Here is a 22,854-nt window from a genome sequence, read left to right as displayed (position 1 = left end):
TGCAGATAGATGTAATGTGAAATACTAATAAAAATCTGTGATGTGAAACTTGTCTGCTAAGTTTGGGATTCCTCTTTTGCATTAGGCTGAGGGATTTTTTAAAAGTTGTAAATATTCTCCTCTAGTGTTTCTGTTCATTTGATCATGCAGGTAAGTTGTAGCAGCCCTTGTCTGTGATCAGCCTATTTCTGCTGGCCTTTGAATGGAAAAGGTGCAGCATGGATGGTAAATCCTAATTAGGCTTTGGCATAGTCCCTCATTAAGAAAGCTGGTTTGAACCATTTGAAACGTAAATCATAAGAAATAAATTGCTTAAACTGGTACTTCTGACATGAGTAGTAAAAATGTATAGGCTTACTTTAGGTGTATGCTCTTCAAATGGGCTTCAAAAAAATGGTGGTGATCAAAATGGTTCATGAAATGTTTCTCTTTTACAGTAGTGATAAGGGAGACACAGGAGATAAACATGGAAGTCACGATATTAAAGGTATGCTGCTTTTTTTTTTATCTGAAGGATTGATGTCTATTTCTATGTGACTAGAGGTCGCATTTACAAAAAAGATGTTGCCTGTGTATTTCCATTCACCAGCATTTCTTTGCACTTGTGGAGTCATATTCGGGTTATATATATATTGTCATTTGTTTTAGGTTTTATTTTTTTGTTTTTATTGTAAAGTAGGTGTGTGAATTAACACAGGCTGTCAGCCAGAAAAACCACAGGCTGAAATAGAGGGAGTAAATTTATTTAGTTGCCTGTCTAACTGGAGGATCTGGGGCACACCCAGGTGGACAGTGGCAGGCTCAGCCCATCCCAGCAGGATTCATCAAGAACCCTGTGAGCTCCCCTGTGCTTTTTATGATCTGAGGTTTTGATCTTTCTCCCAACACAGAGCTCAGCATGTCCATGAGAGTGCCTCCAAGCCTCTCCAAACACATGTATTACCTCTACACAGAAATTCTATGTCTCAAAACAGAGTATCAACAGCAGTAGGCATAATAGATAGGCTTTCCCACCCTGATATTCTCCAGGCCTTGGCATTCCCAGCTGCAGTGTCTCTTGAGCTATTGTACCACCTTCCTCACTATTTCTACACTTATAGTTCTTTCTTCCCAGCAGTAGGGATGCAGCTAAAATCTAAAGTAGAGGGTATGCAACACAATGTTAAAAAATGTGTAATACAGTGCTAGATTATCCTGAATTTCACAGGAGAGTGTAGAAAATGCAGAATACAGCCAGGACAGATGACTGAGGGGATAGTCCCTACTACATGATGTTATGCTGAGCAATAAAAGCTGTAAGTATGTAATATCTATGGTCATCAGATTACCTGTCCAAGCCAGCAGCCCTGTGTGTGATGAAGCTCTGTGTTCTACCAGTGGGGAACAGTGAATTCAGTTCACTCCTTGTGTTGCCTTGGTTGCACGTGCAGCTCTTGCTTTGCTTAGTCAGCTGTTCTAAAGTCAGCCTGTGAGTTTTCTCACTTTTATCCTTCAGATTGTCTGGTCATCCTGCTGCAGGGATGTAAGAGAGAGCAGCTGTGTGGGGTTCAGCTGCCCACTGGGATTAAGCCACAACAGCTGGGGACCCACATCAGCTGGAGCACTGGAATGTGACAGTTTACAAAGGCTTGGCAGAAAGCTGTCACCCTGTTCTAAAGAAATGGGCTGTGATGCTGACACTCTGAGCAGAAAGCCCCTTGGTGAAGTCTATAATGTTTTCAGGGTTTTTTATGTACTTCCTGAGGACTTTATATGGAAGGAAAAAGCTTTGTCTTTGCATTTTCACACTGTATGGTTTAACCAGCTTTTTAGATCATGCTGCTCCCGTGTAGACCCCATGATGTTTGTTGCAGTGCTAAAGAAACTTGGAAGCTGAGAAGCCATTTAATGAACTAATGCTGTAAAGGTGAAAGATGTTTTACTTAACATTCTGTATCTCGGTGTCAGTCACCATAATTTTGAAGTTGCCCTGTAAAAATCAAGTTTAATTTTTACATCTGCTGCTCAGATACTCTTAAAATTCAGTAGTATTTATTCTCTTTGTCCCAGATTGAGGATCCAAGTTGCTTTTGGATTGCTGTGAAAGAATATGCGCCCGGCATAGCCAGTGAAACTGTGTATGAAAACCTGAATGCTGAAATGGAACAGTTTTATAATAGTTCCAAAGATGCAGATGAAGTAAAACAAGAGGAGATAGAAAAAGGCCAGGTAAGGTCATTGCTCTGCATTGAAATAATCTATTATTTGAATCTTTTCGGAGGTGAGGTATCAAATATATGTTGTTTTCTTTTTTTTTTATTTTACACAGAAATAGCATCTGTGTGAGTTGTGGTTTCTCATCTGTAAGGCTCCTAACTGTATAAGCAATAAGGCTTGCATTTTGCAAAGAAAATGGAAGACTGTGTAATAAATACCATGTCCTTGCCTTTCAAAAACCTTTGAATATAATTGGGGCCATTTGAAAGAACCTGCTGTTTTGTTTTTTCTCTCTTCCTCAGGTTTATGTGGTTTTCAGTGAGGAGCTGAAGTGCTGGTGTAGGGCTCTGGTCAAGTCAGTCCGGTGCCATATAGATGGTTTCCAGCTTGTGTGTTTCCTCGTGGATTATGCCAAGTACTGCTATGTTGCATCAGAGAAGTATGTGTTTCTGTCACTGTGATGTATTTGTTAAAACATCACATACAATAAATTTGTTAATAGATACAGATGCTATTGATATTTATTTAGTCAGTGCTTTGGTTTAATTGAGGTGTAGATTGTGTCCACAAGAAGCTGCTAACAATATTATACACTTTAAAGAACCTAAGTGCAAACCAGTCCTTAATTTGTCATACTTCAAAGATGCTTTCCAATTTAGGTTTTGCTTTTTTAAAGATTCAGAATAGAAATAATGTCAGTCTGTTGTGACTGAGATGTGTGCTTGCCAGTTAAAACTTACCTTTATATTCTTTTCTTCTTTAATAATTTGGTGTATACTAAAAAAAAATTATGGCCAGTGAAGTTCAGGAGCAAACACTATAGAAGCAGGGTTTCACTTGCTGCAACAGCTCTTGAGGTCTAAACATAAATATGTGGGGGTTTTCCCACTAGAGTTGACCAATTGTTTACTAAGAGCTGACAATTTGTCTTCTCATGGTGCCAAAAAAGGTGATTTTTCAGAGGTTCTGAGTACTTGATGAAATGAACATAAAACCCTGTGTTTTTAAAATATTGAAAAATATTTTTGAGCAAGCTAGTCTGGCTCTTAAAAGTTTGTTTCTCTTTTAAAGTATGCAACTCGGAGCACAAGAAACTTCACCAAATTGTTTTGATAATATTCCACAAAATTAGAATTTATTTAAAGTATTTTAACATAAACTATGTTTTTAAGTTGACTGTTACTTTGTTGGAAACCACTTGACAGTGGGTTAAATACCATGAAGATATTTAGATGATGAATAGCAAGAAGACTTGAAACTGCAGTGGCAAAGGATCAGAAAGATTCCAGGTAACGAGGATGTGTATTGTTACTAAATGCACAGACATCAGTCCTGTTCACCAGTTGGTCCTGATGGCATCTCTTAGAGTAAGATGGTAGTTTCAAGGTGGGAGCCAATGGAATCCAAACTCCAGGAAGAATTGTGTTGTCAGGAGATGGTTTGTGAGACCAGTGACTTCTGGAGAAGAAATTCTGCCCTGTAAAGTGAAATAATTTCCATTTTGTTTTGCAGCATTCGAGTTTTAGTAGGAGCATTTGCAAAGATCTCACATAGGGCAAAGAAGTGTCGGCTGCACTGCACAAAGCCACTGACACTGCATATTGACTACTGTGAAAACACTGCCAAAATAGGGTAAGGAGAGCTAGTAAATACATTCTGTGTGTGCATTTCTGAAGTGTGAGAGTTTTGTGCAGAATTTTTTTAGAAGGGATTATATTTCAAGTAGAAACCTACAGTATCCTCATAGTGAACACTGAGCTGTACCAGCTACTAAGAGGAGCATCAACTCTCTTCCAGCTGAGAGGACAAAGCTCCCCAGGGAACTGGTGGAGTCCCCATCCCTGGAGGGATTTAAAAGGTGTGGCACTAAGGGACGTGGTTGAGTGGTGGCCTTGGCAGCACTGAGTTAGTGGGTGGACTCAATGATCCTGTTTTTTTTTTTCCAACCTAAATGATTCTATGATTTCTTAATATTTTATATTGGGTGCAAGCTGTGATACCTTGACAAAACAGTATCTTTTCGTTTTGGTGAATTCATGATATTGATGAGCTGGAACAATACAAGACTAAAGTAATGTGCCAAGTATACAGATTCTGCTGATTTGTGTAGCTGTGCACTTTGTAAGAATTTCCATGATATAGAGCTTTGTGCTTGTATAGAATTTTTTTTAAATTACCACTTTCATGTTTGATAATGTGGAAAAACTGGTTGTGTTCATATTCCTAGACCAGCCAAAAGATGGGATACTGCTGCTGTCGATCATTTTCGAAAGCTTCTTGAAGGTAAATAGCACTTGTTTTGGGAAAAAACAGTTATTAGAGAAATGTAGTACTTGTGTACAAGTTCTTTATATATGAGTATACCTGATAATATTTATAAGTGCTGTTAGTTAAAAACAATGAGAAAGGATCTGCCTAAGTATGGAGTGACTAAGGCACAAGTATTTGTGGAGCTGTACTTTGAGCACTCTGGACTTCCATGCTGCATAAGTTTTGGTAATTAAATAGATTGTGTTTAGGCTAGATTAGGCTAACTGAGGGAGCTTTCATGTCACCTTTGTTTTGAACATTGGAACCATTCTGTATTCAACATGAGACTCTGAATCAGCATCACAGCTGTCCTGCATTAGCAGAGGTGCTTCAGGACTTTATTGGCTGTGTTTGAGTGAAAAGTGTGACAAAGCTGTAGAGATGTGCAACTACAACTTCTTTCTAGAAAAAGAAATGTCGCACTTAGCACGTGCTGGTGGTGCTCCAGATTGTCAGAGCCCAAGAGAGAGCCAAGACTTTCGGTGTAGAACTAAGAGTGATTTGTCTCAGGAGTTGTTAATCTGTTTCAACTCACAATCCTCCTCCAAAGACTAAGGACAATTTCCTTTTTGGAGCTTTTAAGTTTTTATTGTTAAATTTCCTCATTTAACTAGGTGAAATAATAAGTGTTACATGTTTTTAATGTGATGCCTATTTTTGTCTGTCTCAGAAAGTACAAGTGAAGAATGCTGTAGTGTGATAAGGGTTTAATCTTTTTTCTTGTGTTTATTACTACATTTAGAGGCTACCGAGGTTAAAGCCACAATACAGACAGTAGAAGATAAAGTGTTAGAGGTGTTTCTTTTTGTGACTATAAGAGATGAAAAGGTGAGATACTTTCATATTTTCAACTCTGGTGTACTTTGCTATTAGTTTAAGGCTAGAAAGCATGCGTTGTGAGTTTTGTAGTTTCAATTAGATACATTAGAAGCTAAATCACTTATTAGAGGTTTTTGTTACAGTGCTGTTCATTGTAAACCTCTAGAGACATTCCAAGAGGCAGAACTTGTATTTTTCTCTGCATGAACCTTTTTTCTTTTTCATTATTGACAAGCAACTGAAGTCCAGACAGTATTTAAGTGGATAACTGTATGCATTATTTGGTGTACTTCTTGTGGTATCATATTTGAAGATGTTTCAGTAAGGCAGCTGCATAACACTAAAAATAACTAAAACTTCACACTCTTGCATACAGATGAGTCCTTAAGCAGCTGGGATAAACATCCAGTCTAGTTCCACTTGCCAAAATGTGTAATGTGTGTTAAATTTCTGCTGTAGCTTCTGCCAGATTTAAGCAGCTGTATGGTACACACAAGAAGTCTTAGGCCTAATACTACTCTTTTTTTCCTGCCAAATTTTGATGTATGCTGAATCCAAAAGAAATAAACAGGCTTTGCTGGATTAGAGGGTTCTTTTAGATGTGTAGAGCTCATTGAAACAGTTAATTCAGTACAGAATTTTGGCCAGACACATGAAACTTACTAATTAACACCTGTTGAAAGAACATAGAGGAAGATAGGAATTTGCGTTTTTTAGAATTCATATTTGACACAAAGCATTCACTGATACTTCTTATATATGTGGGGTTCTGCTTAGTTGGATTTTGGGAGGTTTTTTCTCATTTATAAAAGCACTGCTTTTGTTTAAAGCTTCACATAAATCCTAAACAAGGATGTGCTGGTGTAGCTTATTGCTTGTTGACACTGATCAGAAAATACCTTGTTTGGGTTTTTTTTATAGATCTGTGTTAATGATGATCTGGTTGCAAAGCACTTTGCTCATTACAAGGAAGGTGAAGGGCCTGCCAAGAGTTCTTCAGATGTTTCTGATGATGAAGTGTTGTTAGATCCTGAGTGTGTTCCAGTGGAGTTTGTTGGTCCTACGTTTCTTGCCAGGCCAAAACTGCCCTTTGGGGAAGAGATGTCATCGCATCTTGGGCCAGGTGGGACCCACAAGTGGGGAGACAGTCCTACATGCAGCACTTCGTGTGTTTAGTTGGAAGTGTGGAATGGAATGTCCTGTCTTGGTTTGGATCCCAGTGATTGGGACATGTGGTGTGCATCTCTGGCTTTTTATATGTTCAGATAATCAGAAATTGGTATCTCCATTTCATTTACCTTTTTAGGTCTTGCTGGTTGTAATTCTGTTCTTGAAAAGCCATCCCAAAGGTCTCACACAGATCTAAATGACAGTATCATGCCTGTAAGTATTAAATTTTGTATTAAATTGTGAAATACAAACTAATGTAAACATACATAAGCTAGATCAGGAGTGCTGTAGTCACCCAGCTTCTTATTCTTAGTTTTCTGAAGTTTGTTTCATCAAAATTGTTGCCTTAGTCAAAGAAATTTAGAATTTGTGCAAGAATGCTGCGAAATATTTGGAGAATCCCACAGTTGAGTAAGAAAACCACTTGTATTTTAAATACTGTTTTTGAACAGTATTTTAGTGCTTAAAATTGTTGCATCCCAGGTTGGCGGGGGAGATGCAGATACTGGGATGCCTTGAGAGGATGCTTACTTTTGAGATTGGGTGACGCAGTGTGACACTCTCCCACACTTCCTTGATTGCTTATGTTAATGGCCCCAGTTACATCACCCCTGTTCTTCCCAGTTCTAGAATGTTCCCTGTTCCCACTTTCCCATTGGTTCCCATTCCATGCAACGCCTCTTGTGTATCCCTGTTTTCCCCTGGCCCCACCTTTGCCCCACCACTGGTCCCTCTGCTCATTGGCCCTGAGACTTGATGCTCTGCCTCTCCCATTCCATATATAACCCCTGGGCCCTTCCTTTGTCCTGGTTCTTCCGTCCCTGAACCCCTTTGGTGTGCAGTCACTAAACTGCCACTGGAACCTCATAGGAGGAACCCCTCCTGCCTCTGTCACTCGCTGAGCTGGACTCTGCAGCCAGCAGCACGAGCTGGTGCTCGTCCTGAGCTGTCTGCCTTTCCCCAAGGCAGGGATCTCAGCAGCTTCTGCCGTGCTGCTGCATAAAATGTGTTTTCTTTCTAGGTGGCCAGCATGGTGCCAGGTTTGCCTTCCAAGGAAGATAAAGCAGTTTGGACAGAGAGGTGTGCTGCAGCATGTTAAATGTTCAGAATGATTCCATATTCAGACAGTTGGAAGCTGTAGTATGGTTGCAGTTACTGTTCTTAGGCCTCTAAAGGGCAGAAGGAAAGGGAAGGTTCATACACGTGCTTTTGGGGAAGAAGGGACTTCAAAGCTGCTGATAGTTACTCTGGAAGAATACTAGATATTTCTAAACAGAAGCTTGACAGCAGGGGTGTGGTGGGGAGGTATTCTTCTGCACAATAAGTGTGTTACTTTATTTTATTTTTAGTGTGATTTGTAAAGTTTTCAGATTTAATGAAATATGACTGGGCCAATTAGTGCAATGCTCTCACTGTGCTGCAGATCAGTTGATGCATATGTAGTAAACTTCACAAGTATGTCTTCTTTTGGTTTCAAACTAATGGAAAGATGTTTTATATTTTGGAACATTAAGATGCCTTTTTTTCTACAGTACAATCTATTTTTCTTCTAATGTCAGGGAACTTACCAGCTCACTTTGAAAAAGATTCTGAAAGATGATTTTCACTAAACTTTGCTTTTCAGGTGGTGAGTTTTGATATCTCCTCTTGTATTGAGGGTTTTTTTTCATTGGGATAGATATGTCAGAAATACTTAAAGTGAATTGCTTCATGACACTTGGGAAATACTGGTGGTGTTTATAAATCATGTTTTTCTGTTGCATTTATGTTGGATTTAATATCTCTGTTTCTCAGGCTTCCACAGTTCTTAAATTCCATTTCCCTTCAGACACACATAGTTGAAGATGACCAACAGGTATTTCAAACATTTAACTTCTCTTGTGTAAGCATTTTGGTAGCATTGGGTCTTTGTGGAAGGAGGTCAGGGGCTGACTGCACCTACCTTGGCCTCTGCAGGCTAAAGCTGTGCCAGCCAGCCAAGTTGGGGATGCCTCTCTGAATTTAAGAAAAGGCAAAAACAGAGGGAAGGGACCAAAAAAAAAAGTGAGAAGCAGGCAATGCCAGGGTCAGAGGACTAGGAGGAGCTCCATGCAGATGTCTCTGAAGGGGCTGCAGTCTGTGGAGGACCTGCACTGGAGCAGAGATGAGAGAAGGAGTGATGGAGAGAAATTTCCATCTGCATGGTGACTGCTGTCCCTGCCTCATGCTGCTCCTTGTGGGACTGAGGGCCAGCTGTATGCAGAGATCCATTGCATCTCTTGGGGGATTTAAGACACTTAAGGCCATCTTTGAAAGTCTTTCTTCAGGAATAACAAGTTTTTATCTCTGCCTTGGTCTGTGTAACTTATCAGTATGAATGAATCATATTTAAAGTGAATTTAGAATTTGATTCATCTACATAAAAATGCCATACAGTGAGTGCTTCTGAGTTTTATGTAAGCTAAACACCTTTTGTTAAGTGTTGCCATTGTCATCTCTTTGTCTCATGGTTTCAGAGTTTTCAAAATGTTGGGAAAGAAAAAAATTTTGTGTTCCTGAGCAAGAAAATTGAACCATCATCATTTTTGGAAACAGCACCACTTTTTGATGGTCTGAAAAAGGTAGCAGTGATGATACTACATTGATTATCTTTTTAAGTTTCATGCCTCAAATCACCATAGTAATTACAGTAGTACTTCAGTTTGAGGAATGTGTACAAGATTGTTCATGTGATTGAGTAAATGAAGCTTTGGAGAAATGCTGTAAGAATTCTACACATTTTCTTTCTAGTATATTAGCCACTACTACAAGTGGATTTGAATTTTGATACAGTTATTGAACAGCTCAGCCCAGAAGATGGTTTTTCATATTACCTGTTAAGGATATTTGTTATGTAGTGGGTCAAAAGTTTTTAAATCACTCATTACTATGCTTTGTCTTTCGTTGGTGTTTAAGTACAGAGATTTAATGGAAACTCTTAATTTCTCTTTCTGTAGGAACTTGCTTGCAGCAAGTTTTCAGGCCCTACCTTCACACAGTCCTACTGTTGGCCAGCAATAGCTTGGGGATGTGATGTTGTTGCCATCTCCCATCAGGGAAATGATCCCTTATTATATATTCCACCAGTTCTTACACTTTTGCAGGAAAAGGATTACCAAGCCTTGCGCAACATGAGTGGGGTATGTATATCTTGGACCAGAGAACCTGTTACTACTCTGAATGTTTGGAAAGTATACATTAATGTCATCTTAGTGTATGTTTTTGATGCCTGCCAGTTTCTGTAAGGCCTCTTAGAGGACTTGGATGGACTCTGTGAATGGAGCGAGTCCCAAATTTAATTTTAAAGCAATCCCCAACAAATGGCTCATGCCCTGGCATTTACATACACAATGGAGCTTTGTTTCTGCATTAGTATATACTTACTAAACTAAAATGGGTATTAGCTGTTTTAAATATTATAATGCATTTTCTAGCTTGTATTAGATCATAGAAATAGAATTGCTGAGGTTGTAAGGAACCTCTGGAAGTGTCCCAGTGCAACCCTAGTAAGACAAGATTCTTAAGGTTCTGTACTTCTATTTAATATTGTGTTGTCAATTTTTGTACCTGTATATGTAGCCACTAGCACTGATTGTATGTCCTGGATGGAAGAAGGCACAACTTGTTTTTGACCTGCTGAACACATTCGGGAAAGGCTGCAGACCCCTTCATCCGATGCTGATAATTCTTGGGCAGAACAAGGAGGCAGCCAGCCAAATGGAAATGCAAGGCTGTAAGAAAATTTTGTCATCTTAGTTATGCTTAAAGGTGGTGTGGGTTGCCTTAATTGCAGAAGCATGTGAAAGAACAATTTCTGCTTCTCAAGGTCTTGGTTTATAAAATAAAGTTGGGGGGTTTTGTTTGTTTAAATGGTGGTTTACAGTTTCTGTTAAAATAAATGCTCAGTACTTTGTGCATCTAACTCAGCAGCATGTAGAGGGTGCTCCACAGAGAAGCAGCATAGAAGTGATAAAAACGCTGTTGGGACGCTTGCCCTGCTTAATATATGTAGTTAAAACATTTAGGTGTGTTCTGGTTTGGTGCCTTTGTTGAGCTCTTGTAGATACCTGCATTTTCAAAAGTGGCTTTTGTTGTGCCAGGGGAATAAGAGCTATGGATAAAACTACGAGGAATTGTGTAAAACTCATTTCAGCAGTTGGTATTTTTTCATCTATCATTCAAGATTGAGCCTGGTGGGTGAATGCAGACTTTCAAGCAGCAGAGCTGTTTCGGTGTATTTGCACCAGTGAAGATTGGTGTGGTTTTATTTCTGTGTGTAGATAGATACACATGCACACACATCTATGTAAATTCCTAAGCTATAATGTGTGCTTTATTCCACTGTTGAAACCAAGCTTTCCTGAAATGGCTCTTGCATATATTTACAAATATTTCCCTTTTGTCTATTTATTTTATTTATTTATTTAATAATTTTATATTTATTTTATAATTATTTATTACCTCTACTTCCAGAAGCTTGCTGGAAAATGAGATGACTTCCTGCTTTGTAAACTTGGTAACCTTCAGAAATTTCATTGGATTTCAAAATATCAGAGCCTCACCCACTCATGAGTTGGAAAACTTGCAGGGGTAGAAAAATACAAACTCCTCAGCTTTGAGATGATAAATCTGAAATACATGTGTGACCCTTTTTAATAAAGCTACCATGTCCTTTGTTGTCACAGCAATACTCTTCCAAGTAGTAATGGTAACAGTCTTTCCTTCCAACTTGTAGGTGAAGTAGTAGTGACTACACCATACAACCTCCAGAGACTGCTGGAACATAACACTAGGTTGTTGTACAGGGTTTGCCATCTTGTTCTTGATGAGACTGAGGTGTTGTTCTCTGACACTTTTGAACAGGTAAGTGACTTATGCAGTTGCTTGGTAAAGTGCTGTTCTAGTTGTGCATGTGTATGAAACAGTGGCACACACTGAGGAAACAAACACTGGAAGTGGGTTTATGGTGAACTCCCTCCTTTTTTTTTTTTTCTTTATTTCCGTGTTGGGTTTTTTTTTTTTTTTTTTTGTAGATTACTGTGTTGGTGGGTTGGGCTTGTCTCCTAGTTACCACCTAGTTTTTGCTGAATGCCTCTGCCCTCTCAGGTCTGTTTTGTCTAGGCTTTTTGTATATTGCAGAGTTGAACAGATTTTTTTCTTGAGATTTCCATCTTCTCTGGACAGAATCCTGCATGCACAAGCATATGCTGTCCTGTTGCTTTCTCTTGCTTCTGAAGTCATAGAAAGGATAGGGTAAAAGTGTACATCCCAAACTGGGGGTGAAACTTGTAGTTTGCTGTGGTAGTGGCTTTGTAACTGGAGAAAACAGTGTTCTCAAACTGTATTTTTCTGGGCTGTCATGAGCTTGCTGGAATATGATGAGAGAGAAAAACCTCTTTTCTTCCTAGATGTTTACTATACTGACTTGTTACAAGAAAGCCACTGCTCAGGCGCAGGGGAATCTACCACATCAGATCATTGCTGTGGGAACTCAGTGGAATAAGCATATCACACCCTTGATAAAGGAGTTCCTGACTGATCCTTACATTGTGATAACTGTTATCGAAGAAGCTGCCATCTTTGGAAATGTGCAACAGGTAAAACTTAGGAAACTACCTCACTGCTTGGATATGTGGCTGCTGCTGGTTTATTGGAAGCAGGTAGTGCTGCCTCCCAGTGTGAGCTGAAGTGTCTGTTAGAAATCATGTGCAGCCAAGTCACTAAATGAGCTGGAAGTCTCTTAACTTTTATAGGACTGAGATGAAGACAGTCCTTTGACTGTTTCATGGTTAGTGCAAGTTAGTCTAAATTTGATGAGATACATTTGCAAACAGTACAGTTTCTGACCAGAATGTTACCAAAATGTTTTTGTAGTTGTTAGCTGTGACTAGCAGAACTACAAGGTAAGCACTGCCAAGGCAAATGAAGTAAAGCATTTGGTTTGCTGCTTTCACACAATACCAAACTTTAGACCTCAAATTTCTAGATGGCCTGCTACATATTTTCAGGTATCTTTTCACTTAGTTTTCAGTCAATGTGGTATAGCCCTGAGGAATAACACAAAATGGTTTAAGTTTGGTTTGAATTACAGTGTGTCTCAGTATGGTGTTGTATGTGGATTTTAGATGTTGGAAAATCTCCAAAAGTAGATACTCTGAGCATGTAAGGAAACTGAAAATAAAAGTTGTGAGAAGCCTTAATGATTAAGCAAAACTGAAAGTGTCCATGTGGATGCATTAAGGCTAGGATTAGGAAGATTTAAACAGTAAAATACCTATGCGTTATATGAATTACCAGCTCTGTTCTGTATTTGCTTTTAGGTGGTGCAACCCTGCATGAACAGCAACAGAACTGCCGAGTTGCTCAAAATCCTAGATTTTACCCAGAAGAATTTTCAGAAAGTGCTGATCTTCACTGACTCAATAACTGAAGTAGAGATGATTCATAAGGTATGAAAGAGTTTAAATTTAAATAAGCAGGGTTTTTTTTAATTTTAAAGTAATAACAAACTAAAATATCTTGGCTTCTGAGAATAAAGGAGGAATATGAATTTGGAAGTTAGTAGTTCCTGCTGAAAGTAACTCCAGACTGACTGTCAGCAAATAGCTGGCATAGATTATCTGATACTTAATGAATTAATTTCTGATGTAAATATTAGTGCATCTGGAATGTTTATTCTTTAATGAGTATTAATAGGAGCAAATCTGGTTTGGGATTGTATCTTTCTAACACATTTCCCTTGAATATTTGAGGGTTCAAGCGTACCAAAACCAGCTCCGCCACCACTTTAAAAAAGTGCTTGTTGATGTTAAAGTAGGATTGAATCTGTTTATAGTAATTCTTGTTGAACAAGAATTCTTTGAACACCAACTTCAAATATTTTACATGGCCTTTGAAAATATTTCAAGGGTTCAAGTGGTGAAGAGTACTTGTTCTGAGAGACTGAAACATAAATCTGTGTGTTGTTAGATCATGGAATCAGAGAGGGAACATCAACAAGAGGAAAAGCTTGACATTTTTATTTTCTTAAATGTCTTAATTTATTAAAATATGAGTACATGAGCTTGTAGTTTTCTTGTTATGTGGGAAATTAATGAACCTTATCTCTATTAATACAATTTTTTTTCATACAAGCAACCTAAATTTAATTAGCTCTTCCATTGTATCTCTGCAGTAAGATGTGTTAAATTCTAGTAAGAGATGCTGCCTATTAGACTTGATGGGAGAAGAGGTACTGCAGCATTGCAGGAATGTGTAACTTTCCACTTCGCCATGCAGGCACTGAAGAGCCACTCAATAGTTTCCATGAAAAAGCATAGAGAGAGCAGGTGTAATGCTGCATGTGTCTTGGAGAGGTGGAGAAAAATGTACAGTTCTGGCACTCCTGCTGTGTTAGGTGAGGATTCTCTGGTTGGGATTGTATCTTAATGCAGAGCTAAGATCTGCACCAAGCACTTAAACTGGGTTATCTCACCCCTTCCACAGGGGCAGATCCCTATGAACCATTTCCAGTTCTCTGTTTACTTATTAATGCTACAGCCCTTTAGTTTTTTTCTTCTTTTTTCTCCTGTTACTATTTTTCCCTGCTTAATTTTAAGAATTACCAGTGTTTTCAAAGATTTTCCATCATTTCACAATTGTCTCTTGTACAGAGGATATACTAAGTCTGAAATAATTACCAGACTACAAAGATTTATTGTCATAATTTTCTGTAAGTTCCATTAGGGCTGTTTTTCAATTTTTTTTTTTAGTAAAAAAGGACTTCATTCATTTTCAAACTCAATTTGTTCTTCATGTTCTATAAAAACAAGAAGACTTAGCTCTGCACAGAGCTGTGGAAATTTCTGCACTATTTCAGCTGTCTCCTGTCTTTCTCCTGTGAATTACTGAGTGGTGCTCAATTCTGTGTATTCTGTGGTGCTGACAGGAACTGGAGAATTCTGTGAGCTTGGCGTGAAATGCTGTGTCTGCCGTATGCTAATGAATTTATTGATTGGAGAAATAAAAAGCCTTACAGGAACGTATTGGGAAAAAATCCATCTTCATCTTCCAGTCGGGAAAAGAAAATCGGCTGTGTGTGTGATGTGATACTTCCCATGTTTGATTTATTACAGTTACATATCTGTGTGAAACGTGTGCTTAGTTTTAACAGATGACTGCCTGCAGTCCTTGGGAATCACAGATGCAACTTGGGTGATCCATTTCAATTTCCCATCTCCAGCAGTCTTTGGGCAGCGCCTGCAAAGCATGAGTGACAACTTCTGCACTGGCATAAAGGTTTGGGTGAACCTTGACTGGGTAATGCTTCGTTGGGTTATTACTGGTGGATACATAAACATTTTCCCAAAATATTTCTCATTACTTCTAGGATTCTGCTGTAGATCAGGAAGATATGAAGGCCAAGTCAGTCATTCTGCTGACAGAGAACAGTTCCTGTCATGCACCTGAGATTCTCTACTATTTAAAGCGTGCAGAAGCTGAAATTCCAGAAGAACTCTATGATTTGACTGCCAGGGTGCAAGAATCTGAGGAAGACGAGAAATTTTCAAGACCCCTTTGTGCTTCTCTTAAAACATTTGGGATTTGCAGGTAAGGAGATGTCAGGTTTTTGTGCCCTGAATGATTGCTGCTGATTCCTTGACAAATTTTCTTGTTGGATGCTTTTACATAAAACATGTTTTGCTTGTGTTTTTTTTTTCTGTTGCCTGTTGCAAGTCACTTAACAGTAGTTTACAGCTGAAAGCAAGGAGCTTTTTTCTAAACTTACTGTGATTTTTTTTTTTAATGTAGGAACAGAACAGAGTGTCCAGATCGTCATCAAATTAATTTATCAATAGACATGGCCCAGAATATTGCAGATGAAATGATAGAAACACTGGAATGTGTGACAGTAAGTTATTTTTCCTTGGGCTTGTTTACCAAGAGGACAGATCTTAAACAGCTACTTAATTTTTTTTTATTCCATTAACCCTACTGCCGTAGGATTAATGTGCCAGATGTTATTTGTGTTTTGTTTTGTAGGTAATTCCGAGTTTACCTCATTTTTTTTTTTCTGTTTTGAAGATTCACATTTTGTGGGAAGAGGACTTGTGTTCTGTGTATTCATTCCTTTTATAATTGGATACTATATATCAAAATTAACAAAGATGGAGGTTTATAGAAACTTATACTTCTTGTGAAGGAAACACAGTAATCTGTGGGAGTGAAGAGAAGTTGAAGTGGAAGGATTTTTTCTTAGCTGACATGTTCATGCAAACTTGCTAAAAAACTGAGCATTTTCTGGCCTTGGGATTAGAGAATGTATTTTCATTTATAGTATGCCCAAGAAATGGGGAGGTCCTCTCTTGTAGGTAGAACATTTCCTTCAAAAATACCAGTGCTTTGGAAGACTTCTGCTACAGAGTGCTGTTTTAGTTAGACTTCGTAGTTCACATCCATGAAACCTTCATTGCTGTAAGGTTGACTTTGCTGCAGTGATTCTTCATATCCCTTATGAAGAGTTTGACTTTGTGTCTCCAGCTCCCTTTGAGACTTGGGCTTTTATCTGAGGTGCTCTCAGAGCAGCATTTTGTGCACTGATGTGCACAGCTGCGTGTTTGTAGTCCTTTTTTTAAGTCCTTTTGATGTAAAAAAGCAGTCAGTTTTCCCTGTAAGGCTGGGGAACATTCACAGTAGAGCTGGAGTTGTGCAGAATGTGTGAGTGGTTAATAGCCTAGGAGGTAATTGGCAGAACTCACTGGTGTTTACTGAGGTAGAATATCATCCCCTGACATGCAGCAACTCCTGTTCCATACACTGCTGTCCACTGCTGACTGAACGATGGGCAGTTAGGATTGAGAATAATAACAACTCATTGTTTTCTGAAAAATCTATGTACAGCAACATCTGTCACCTTTTGGGTCTGGAAATAGGCATGTGACTTATATATAAAGGACTTAAATGTCATTGGTTTGAGGAATCATCCACCCCTCCTTTCTGCTGATTTATTTGATCATTTCAGATCCTGCCTCTCTTCATTGTACATGCAACAAACTACTTTGGTCGAATAGTCAAGAAACAAAAGGACCAATATGCAGTTCTTGCTAAAGAAATGAATGATTATTTCAAGGTACCAGGACATAGGATTTCTGTTAACACCATGGAGAAGTCAGTGTTCTATGGGTTACGTGAGGGAGCCATTTGCCACAGGTAAAATTTTGTTGGCTTTTTATTTTATTAATGTGCATGTATTTACTGTTTGATAAAGAAAAAAGTTAGCCCATCCTCAAAAGCAGCAAAAAAACCACTGCTATGCCAATAATGCTTTTAAAAAGTTCTTGACTACAATGGGTTCCTAAAGGGCAAACAAGATGACTCCTCACACATGCACTCGGTTACTGAGTGGGCTGTGAAAATACCAGTCTTAAAAGGAGAGCAGTTTTAAAAAAATACCCTGCACAACTGGTTACATGAGTAATAATTTTGTGTTTCTTTTCCTGCTATATGAAGGGTTCAGGTGGTAGAGAATCCAGCAAAAGATGAAGAAAATGTCTACAAGGTCACAGTTAAATACATAGATGAAGGCAGGACAAGTCAAGTGAATAGTGATCAGCTGCTTCACTTACCTCTGAAGTTCCAGAGTCTGCCACCTCAGGCTGTGGAAATTATAGTTTGTAGAGTAAAACCCGTAGAGAATGAAGCTGAATGGAATCCAAAGGTAACAAGCAGGTTTTGCATGGTATTTCCTTCACATTCTTTACCTTCTCTTTCTGTTTTCTACAAGAAATCAGTTATAAACTGTAAACTTGAGTACCAAATTGCATTGCTTACTGGTATTGACACTAAATACCTGTAATTGGGGCAGATTCTAAGAAGGTCAGTTTTCTTTTTTTGTTTTTCTATGAAATAATACAGGGAAGTTAATGGGATTTTTTTTTCCTCTTATTTAAATGTCTTTTTAGAATAGGTTCTCACTGTTTTGGATTCTGGGGGAGGAACAGGGGAAGTGTAGCCTCTCTGAATTGACCTGTGTTTGAGTCATCTTTCATTATCCTTGAAGGCTAGTACTGTTCTAACTTAAGTTAGTGTTCCACTGATTTACTCCAATAAACTGTATTTATTTGTTGAATACATGTTTCCTTGTTAAGCTCAGAAGGTAATGTTTTATTGTAGTGAAAGTGACTGTAAAGCTGTGTTGGTATCCATACATCTCAAGTGCAGTGATAACTTGTTTTTCCTAGGTGACTGATCACATTAGTAGCAAAATTAAAGGAAAACTTCATCATGCAAAAGTGATACATGCCTTGGGAAAGACAGTTTGGGTTGACCCAATGGTAGGTATAGCATGGCAGCACTGGGAAGTGCTAATATATTTGCACATGGTCCAAGACTATTCTACAAAGTTAGTCATAAAAGTGTATTTGTGAAGTACTAGTGTTCAATAGTTCGTATTGTGAAATCAGTTCTGCAGTTTGTCACATTCCACTGAAAGAATGAAACTTGGATCCTCCAAGATGGTTTGCTGATATCCAAGAGCTCCTAAAGTAGATTTAATTTATTTTGTTTATAAATTCTCAGTTCAGGCTTACAGCCCTTACACTAGTTTGCAGTCAGTTTTAATATAAATTTTTCTGCAAATTAAAAAACATCAGAGCTTTTCTCCTTCATTGTCTTGATCAGAACATGAAAAACGGATGCTCTTGATTTTGGGAGTTTTTTATTTTTGTTTCACATCCATTAGCATCCAGCAGACTCCTTGATTTTGTGGAGCAAGTCAAGTGAAAAATGGATTCGAAAGAGAAAATGATCTGGAAGTTACTCTTTTTAGTAGTTTCTGTTCTCATATGGTGTAGCTCAACCTTTCATCGATTTCTAGGCTTTGGGGTTTTTTATTGTGCCCCCCACCCCCCTCAGTTGTTCTTGGGTTGTTTGGGACTCAAAGTTCTTTACTGCATGAGGTATATTATGGGTGTCACTTACATGATCAGGTTTGGCACTGTTTACTTAATTGCCATCCTGGTTCTGTTAGTGCAAACAGCCAGTTACTTGAGCCATTATTACAACGTAAATAATGGTGATACTTGGAAAACTATTAAACATTAAGAGGTTCCTGTCTGAAAATCAGGAAAACTAAATTGCCTGCAGGCATAAGTCAGTAGGGCTACACTTGAAGTTTGACTAAAAGAGCAGCATTGAATTGGAGAGAGACCATTGAAGAGCTGTGCTTTCCCTTTATTATTGTTGTGTAATTCAAGATTGGGGTTACCAGTCTTCCCTCAATCAAGATGTGGATCAATGAGTACAACATTCGGTCTGAGATTTTGTCGACGGGTTTGGGAACCGACAATCCTGAACATGTAGGAGCAATTCAGAAGCTATGCAGACAGATGCCAGTTTTGGATCATGCAGAGAGCTTGGAGTGTTTGTAAGTGTTTGCAAATTTTTTTCAGCATATACTTTATTAAGAGAAAAATTCTGTTTAACTGAATATGAATGATACTGCTGACAGTGATGTTCATTGAAATGCAGAAACAGTTGTGTTTGTACTGTGTCTACTTTCCATTAACTGCTCTTTAGCCCCATAACACCAAGGAAAAGAAAATTCTAAATCTAGGAAATGTTAACCTAGAATTTGATGCAGACAGGCAAGTTAGTAACTTGCCTAACTCCATAACTCGTAACTTACTAACTGTAGTTAGTATGGAGTCTGAATTCAGATTCTGTTACAGTTCATGATGCTCATTAGCTGGTTTAGATGCTTACCAGTCAGTAAACATCTGGTATCTCAGGCACAACATGTTTACATTTATTCCTTTCTCCTGGGAAAGGAAGGTTGGGAACCTCCATGTCATTGTGAAAGCACATAATGCTAGGTATCAGACAACTTTATGATTGTGCTGTGTGCTGAAATGTGTGTAATGCAACTGTTTGGATCATTTTTTTTTACAGACCTGCTAAGCCTGAGACTACTGTTGAAAAATTTGGAACTTCAGTAGAGGCTTTGTTAGTAAGGTACAGGTTAAAGTAGGGGGAGGCAAAGTAAGGTAAAGCTGACTGTCATTTGTGGGTTTTCTTTTAAAACTGCTTTGTCCTGTGTTCAGAAGCACAAAAGAGGATACAGCTGGTCTAGAGGAAGCATCCAGTCCACAGGCTCCATCAATACAAGAAAACACTGCTGAAAGCTTTAACAGTCCTGTGACTCCTCCAAGCAGTAAGCTTTCAATCCTTTCCAGAAGTTTTCAAATGTGAATTCAAGTTAGGTTGGTATGAAGCACCTAACAGTCACCCTGGCAGCTGCAGACTGCTCAGGGTATACAGAGCAGCACTGTGTGGCTGATGTTTGCAGGCAGCCAGAGCTGCCTTCCAGTGAGCAGTCAGGAGATGCTGAGAGAGTGACTCTTGCTACTATGACTGTGGGGCTGGCTGGGGGATGCTCTGTCCTTGAGACACTGGAATTCTTTGGCTGTGAGTGGAACATGTGAGCAGGATATCTCTGCTGTAGAGTGGGCAACACCTTTGCTGTTCATTGCACAGGGTAATTTTTTTTCCCCAAGACCAAGGATGGCAGAAAATAGTGCTTCCCCCGCTCCCATTTCTTTTTCATCTAATCTCAAGGACGTGTTCACTTTTCTGTCAGTAGAGCCTTAGAAATGCTTTGGGCATAGCAGGGCGACCAGATTACCTGCTAGCAGCTGACACATGAGTTTAGAGCAGTGGAAGGTAAAGAAGTTCTAGCAGATAAAAAGGCTGGAGTGCTTATTGTAGAATGGCTTTTTTCCCCGTTAATAGTCACATTTACGCCATGTTTCAAGCTGTGGTGCTAACACCACTATTAGTCATTTCATTTCTTGCACCTCCCCACTAATTCACAAAATTTTGTTTCAGGTGTCAAATAAATAACATTTTGAAACTGGAGAAAACCTTTACCTGACCTGGAAAACAGCATGTTTGGCTAGGTTTTTTAAAATCTTCTAACATCAACTACAGTATTTTTGATAATTAACATTTTTAGTTGAATTACTAACTTCATGAAATCTTTCAGGATAGGAAGTACACAGTATAAAGGACAAAGACAGTAATATGGTTGCTAGCAAGTTATTTTTGTGATGGTATAGGGAAATTCTGGGAATACCTGGTTTCTGTAGTATTGGGAAGTAAAAAAGATACTTCTGGATGTCTTCTTTTCAGATGATGCAGTTCAAACAAAAGAAGCAGAAGACTCTACTGTGCATCAGCAGAAAAGGTAAGAAAATAGTGATTCGTTCCCATCTTTGATGTGAACTACCAGACAGGATTGTTCTGTCTCCTGTGGTCAGCTGAAAAGTTCTTTTTGTCTGTCAGAGGTCAGTTTTGTTGTTAGTTTTTCCTTTGGCACTTGGAGGGCAGATTATGGTGGCATCCTGAAATGAGGCAGCAGGTGTGATTCTTGTGGATATCCAAGTCAGTGGAGTGTGTCTCCCCATGGAACTTGTAGATGTGCTCCTCCAGAAATTTGAAGTATGATGCTGTTGTAGGAAGCTTGAAAGGTGTCCCATCACCTGCTTCACTGGCACTGCTGCTAGTGTCAGGTCTGCATGGCCCAGGCTCCTTGGCTGAGTTGTGACTTGATGGGCAAAGTCTGGCTCTGTGTGCCCCGGGCAGGTCCTGTTGGGGTGCCCGCTGACCCGAGAGCAGCTCACCTCAGGCTCTGTGAGCAGCTCCCCCAGGCAGCCAGACACCCATGCCTGGGTGTTGCGATCTTCCACCTCACCAGAAATGACCAGAGTGCAGCCTGTAGCAGCCAGCAGGGTTTATTGAGGGTCCAGAGAGGAACGAGGAAGGTGGGAGGGCAGGGAGGTGATGGGGCAGGAGCTCAACCACTGTTGAAGGGAGCCAGGGACAAAGCAAGTAGCGAGAAACAGCCCCGACTGGGGTGGGTTCAGCGTTTATCAACCGGGGGAAGGTAGGAGGGGCCAGGGGAGGTATGATGCATGAACAACCAATAAACTACACTGGTCTGTAGTGAACAGACCAATGAGGCTGGGGTACAGAACTTTCCAGACTGAGGGTGTAAACTCTGGGTGATTGACATGGATCAATTTGCATCTGGGAGGGAAGGACCTTGGGAAGTTTTTACACTTTATTTCCCTAAGTTAACATAGGAGTATTCCCACAAGGCATCCCTGTTCTGTTACCTTCAGCTCTGATTCCCACAGTGTGAGACAGCCTGGCTAAACCTCAGTGGTTTTCTGCTTTGGAAAATACCATTAAGTGAACTTTCTTTCAGCTGTCATCCACCAATCAAGTGGTTTCAAGATGATGTGAGTGTGTCACTGAAGGTACAAATACTGAAGGCAACTGACAGTAAATGCGAGTTCTCTAGAGAAAAGGTAACTTTCAGGTAGGTTTAAGACACTTCAGTATAATCAGCAAAATGGCTTTGTTTGGATTTACTGTATTTAAACTTAATTTATATTGCAGTGCTTATTCAGAAGGCAAACTTTATGTGGCTGACCTGGAGCTGTATCAGTCAGTAATTGCAGAGAAGTCCACATGTGTGATTAAGGATACAGAGGCTGTAATTTTACTGGTAAAAGAGAAAAAAGGAGCATGGTGCAAATTACTGAAGAACAAGGTGAAGTGAAAATTAATTTGACAGCTACTGAATGTTCTGAACACATTTGCTGTGCATCAGAGCAGGTATTTCAAACAGTGTTTTTGTCAACAGAATCCTCACGTGTCCTTAGATTTTGAACACTGGGAAGAGTCTGAAGATGAAAGGCCTTTTACAGTTGGTAAGGATTGAATAAGTCTGTGTTCATAATACATAAAATGATCTGCATTCTCTCTTTGCATTGGCTTTATCTGAAATACTAATTTATTCTAGCACGTTGCTCAGATTCTCTGAAAAGAGCTGAGGGGATCTCTAGAGCAAAGTAGAGGCAGCAGAGCACTTTGCTATCAGCTCAGCACAGACTAAGGGCAGATAGAAGTGATTCTGAGTGTTGTGGTCTAGTTTGTAGTCAAAAGCACTGGGGCTTGCTGAGTTGGGTCATTTAATGGTACCATGTATTTGTTCCAAGCTCAATTAACCTTGTTAATCACTTCCAGGTTCTGCAAAAGTGAGCTACCCTCCTGCGGGATCTGAGGACTGGTTTGAGTCCTCAGAAGACAGTGATACAGAAAGTGATGAATAAGGGAGAGGAGAAATTCCTCTCTGATGAGAATTGTACTGTTGTTAAATAGTTGATGTAATTGTTGATTTTTGAGTTGATAGTTGATGTAATTTTGGCTTGTTCTTGTAATTGTTAATTAAAAACATTAGTGACTTTAGAACCTGACAGCAACTGTGCTTAATTATAACCTTCACCTGAGAGCAGGTAC

At 39.2% G+C, this 22,854-nt stretch overlaps 1 protein-coding gene across 1 annotated transcript; it reads left to right on the top strand.

The window, feature by feature from the left end:
* Positions 1-466: 466 nt before the first annotated feature.
* TDRD12 (tudor domain containing 12) lies at positions 467-22,667 on the top strand. Its single transcript, XM_077786221.1, has 31 exons — positions 467-487; positions 2,050-2,208; positions 2,499-2,635; positions 3,709-3,828; positions 4,424-4,479; positions 5,249-5,334; positions 6,247-6,448; positions 6,632-6,708; positions 7,517-7,575; positions 8,290-8,350; positions 8,991-9,095; positions 9,471-9,653; positions 10,093-10,246; positions 11,249-11,376; positions 11,922-12,110; positions 12,834-12,962; positions 13,792-13,909; positions 14,657-14,790; positions 14,882-15,102; positions 15,304-15,403; positions 16,514-16,701; positions 17,002-17,209; positions 17,733-17,825; positions 18,747-18,916; positions 19,441-19,503; positions 19,593-19,702; positions 20,680-20,734; positions 21,758-21,871; positions 21,952-22,105; positions 22,199-22,265; positions 22,582-22,667. Exons 1-31 carry the CDS (start codon positions 467-469, stop codon positions 22,665-22,667), a joined length of 3,747 nt encoding a protein of 1,248 aa, XP_077642347.1.
* The last annotated feature ends 187 nt before the right edge of the window (positions 22,668-22,854 follow it).

The sequence above is a fragment of the Lonchura striata genome, chromosome 13, assembly GCF_046129695.1.
Source record: "Lonchura striata isolate bLonStr1 chromosome 13, bLonStr1.mat, whole genome shotgun sequence".
NCBI classification, from domain to species: domain Eukaryota; kingdom Metazoa; phylum Chordata; class Aves; order Passeriformes; family Estrildidae; genus Lonchura; species Lonchura striata.
Note: the sequence above shows the minus strand (reverse complement) of the source record. Positions and strands in the feature narration are given on the sequence as shown.

Bases quoted from the DNA above. Each gene is read 5' to 3' on its own strand.
- TDRD12 (XM_077786221.1), top strand. From the start codon at position 467: ATGGAAGTCACGATATTAAAG. The intron at 5,335-6,246 runs GTGAGATACTTT...TTTTTTTTATAG, and splicing joins TGACTATAAGAGATGAAAAG to ATCTGTGTTAATGATGATCT. The intron at 19,703-20,679 runs GTAAGCTTTCAA...TCTTCTTTTCAG, and splicing joins TCCTGTGACTCCTCCAAGCA to ATGATGCAGTTCAAACAAAA.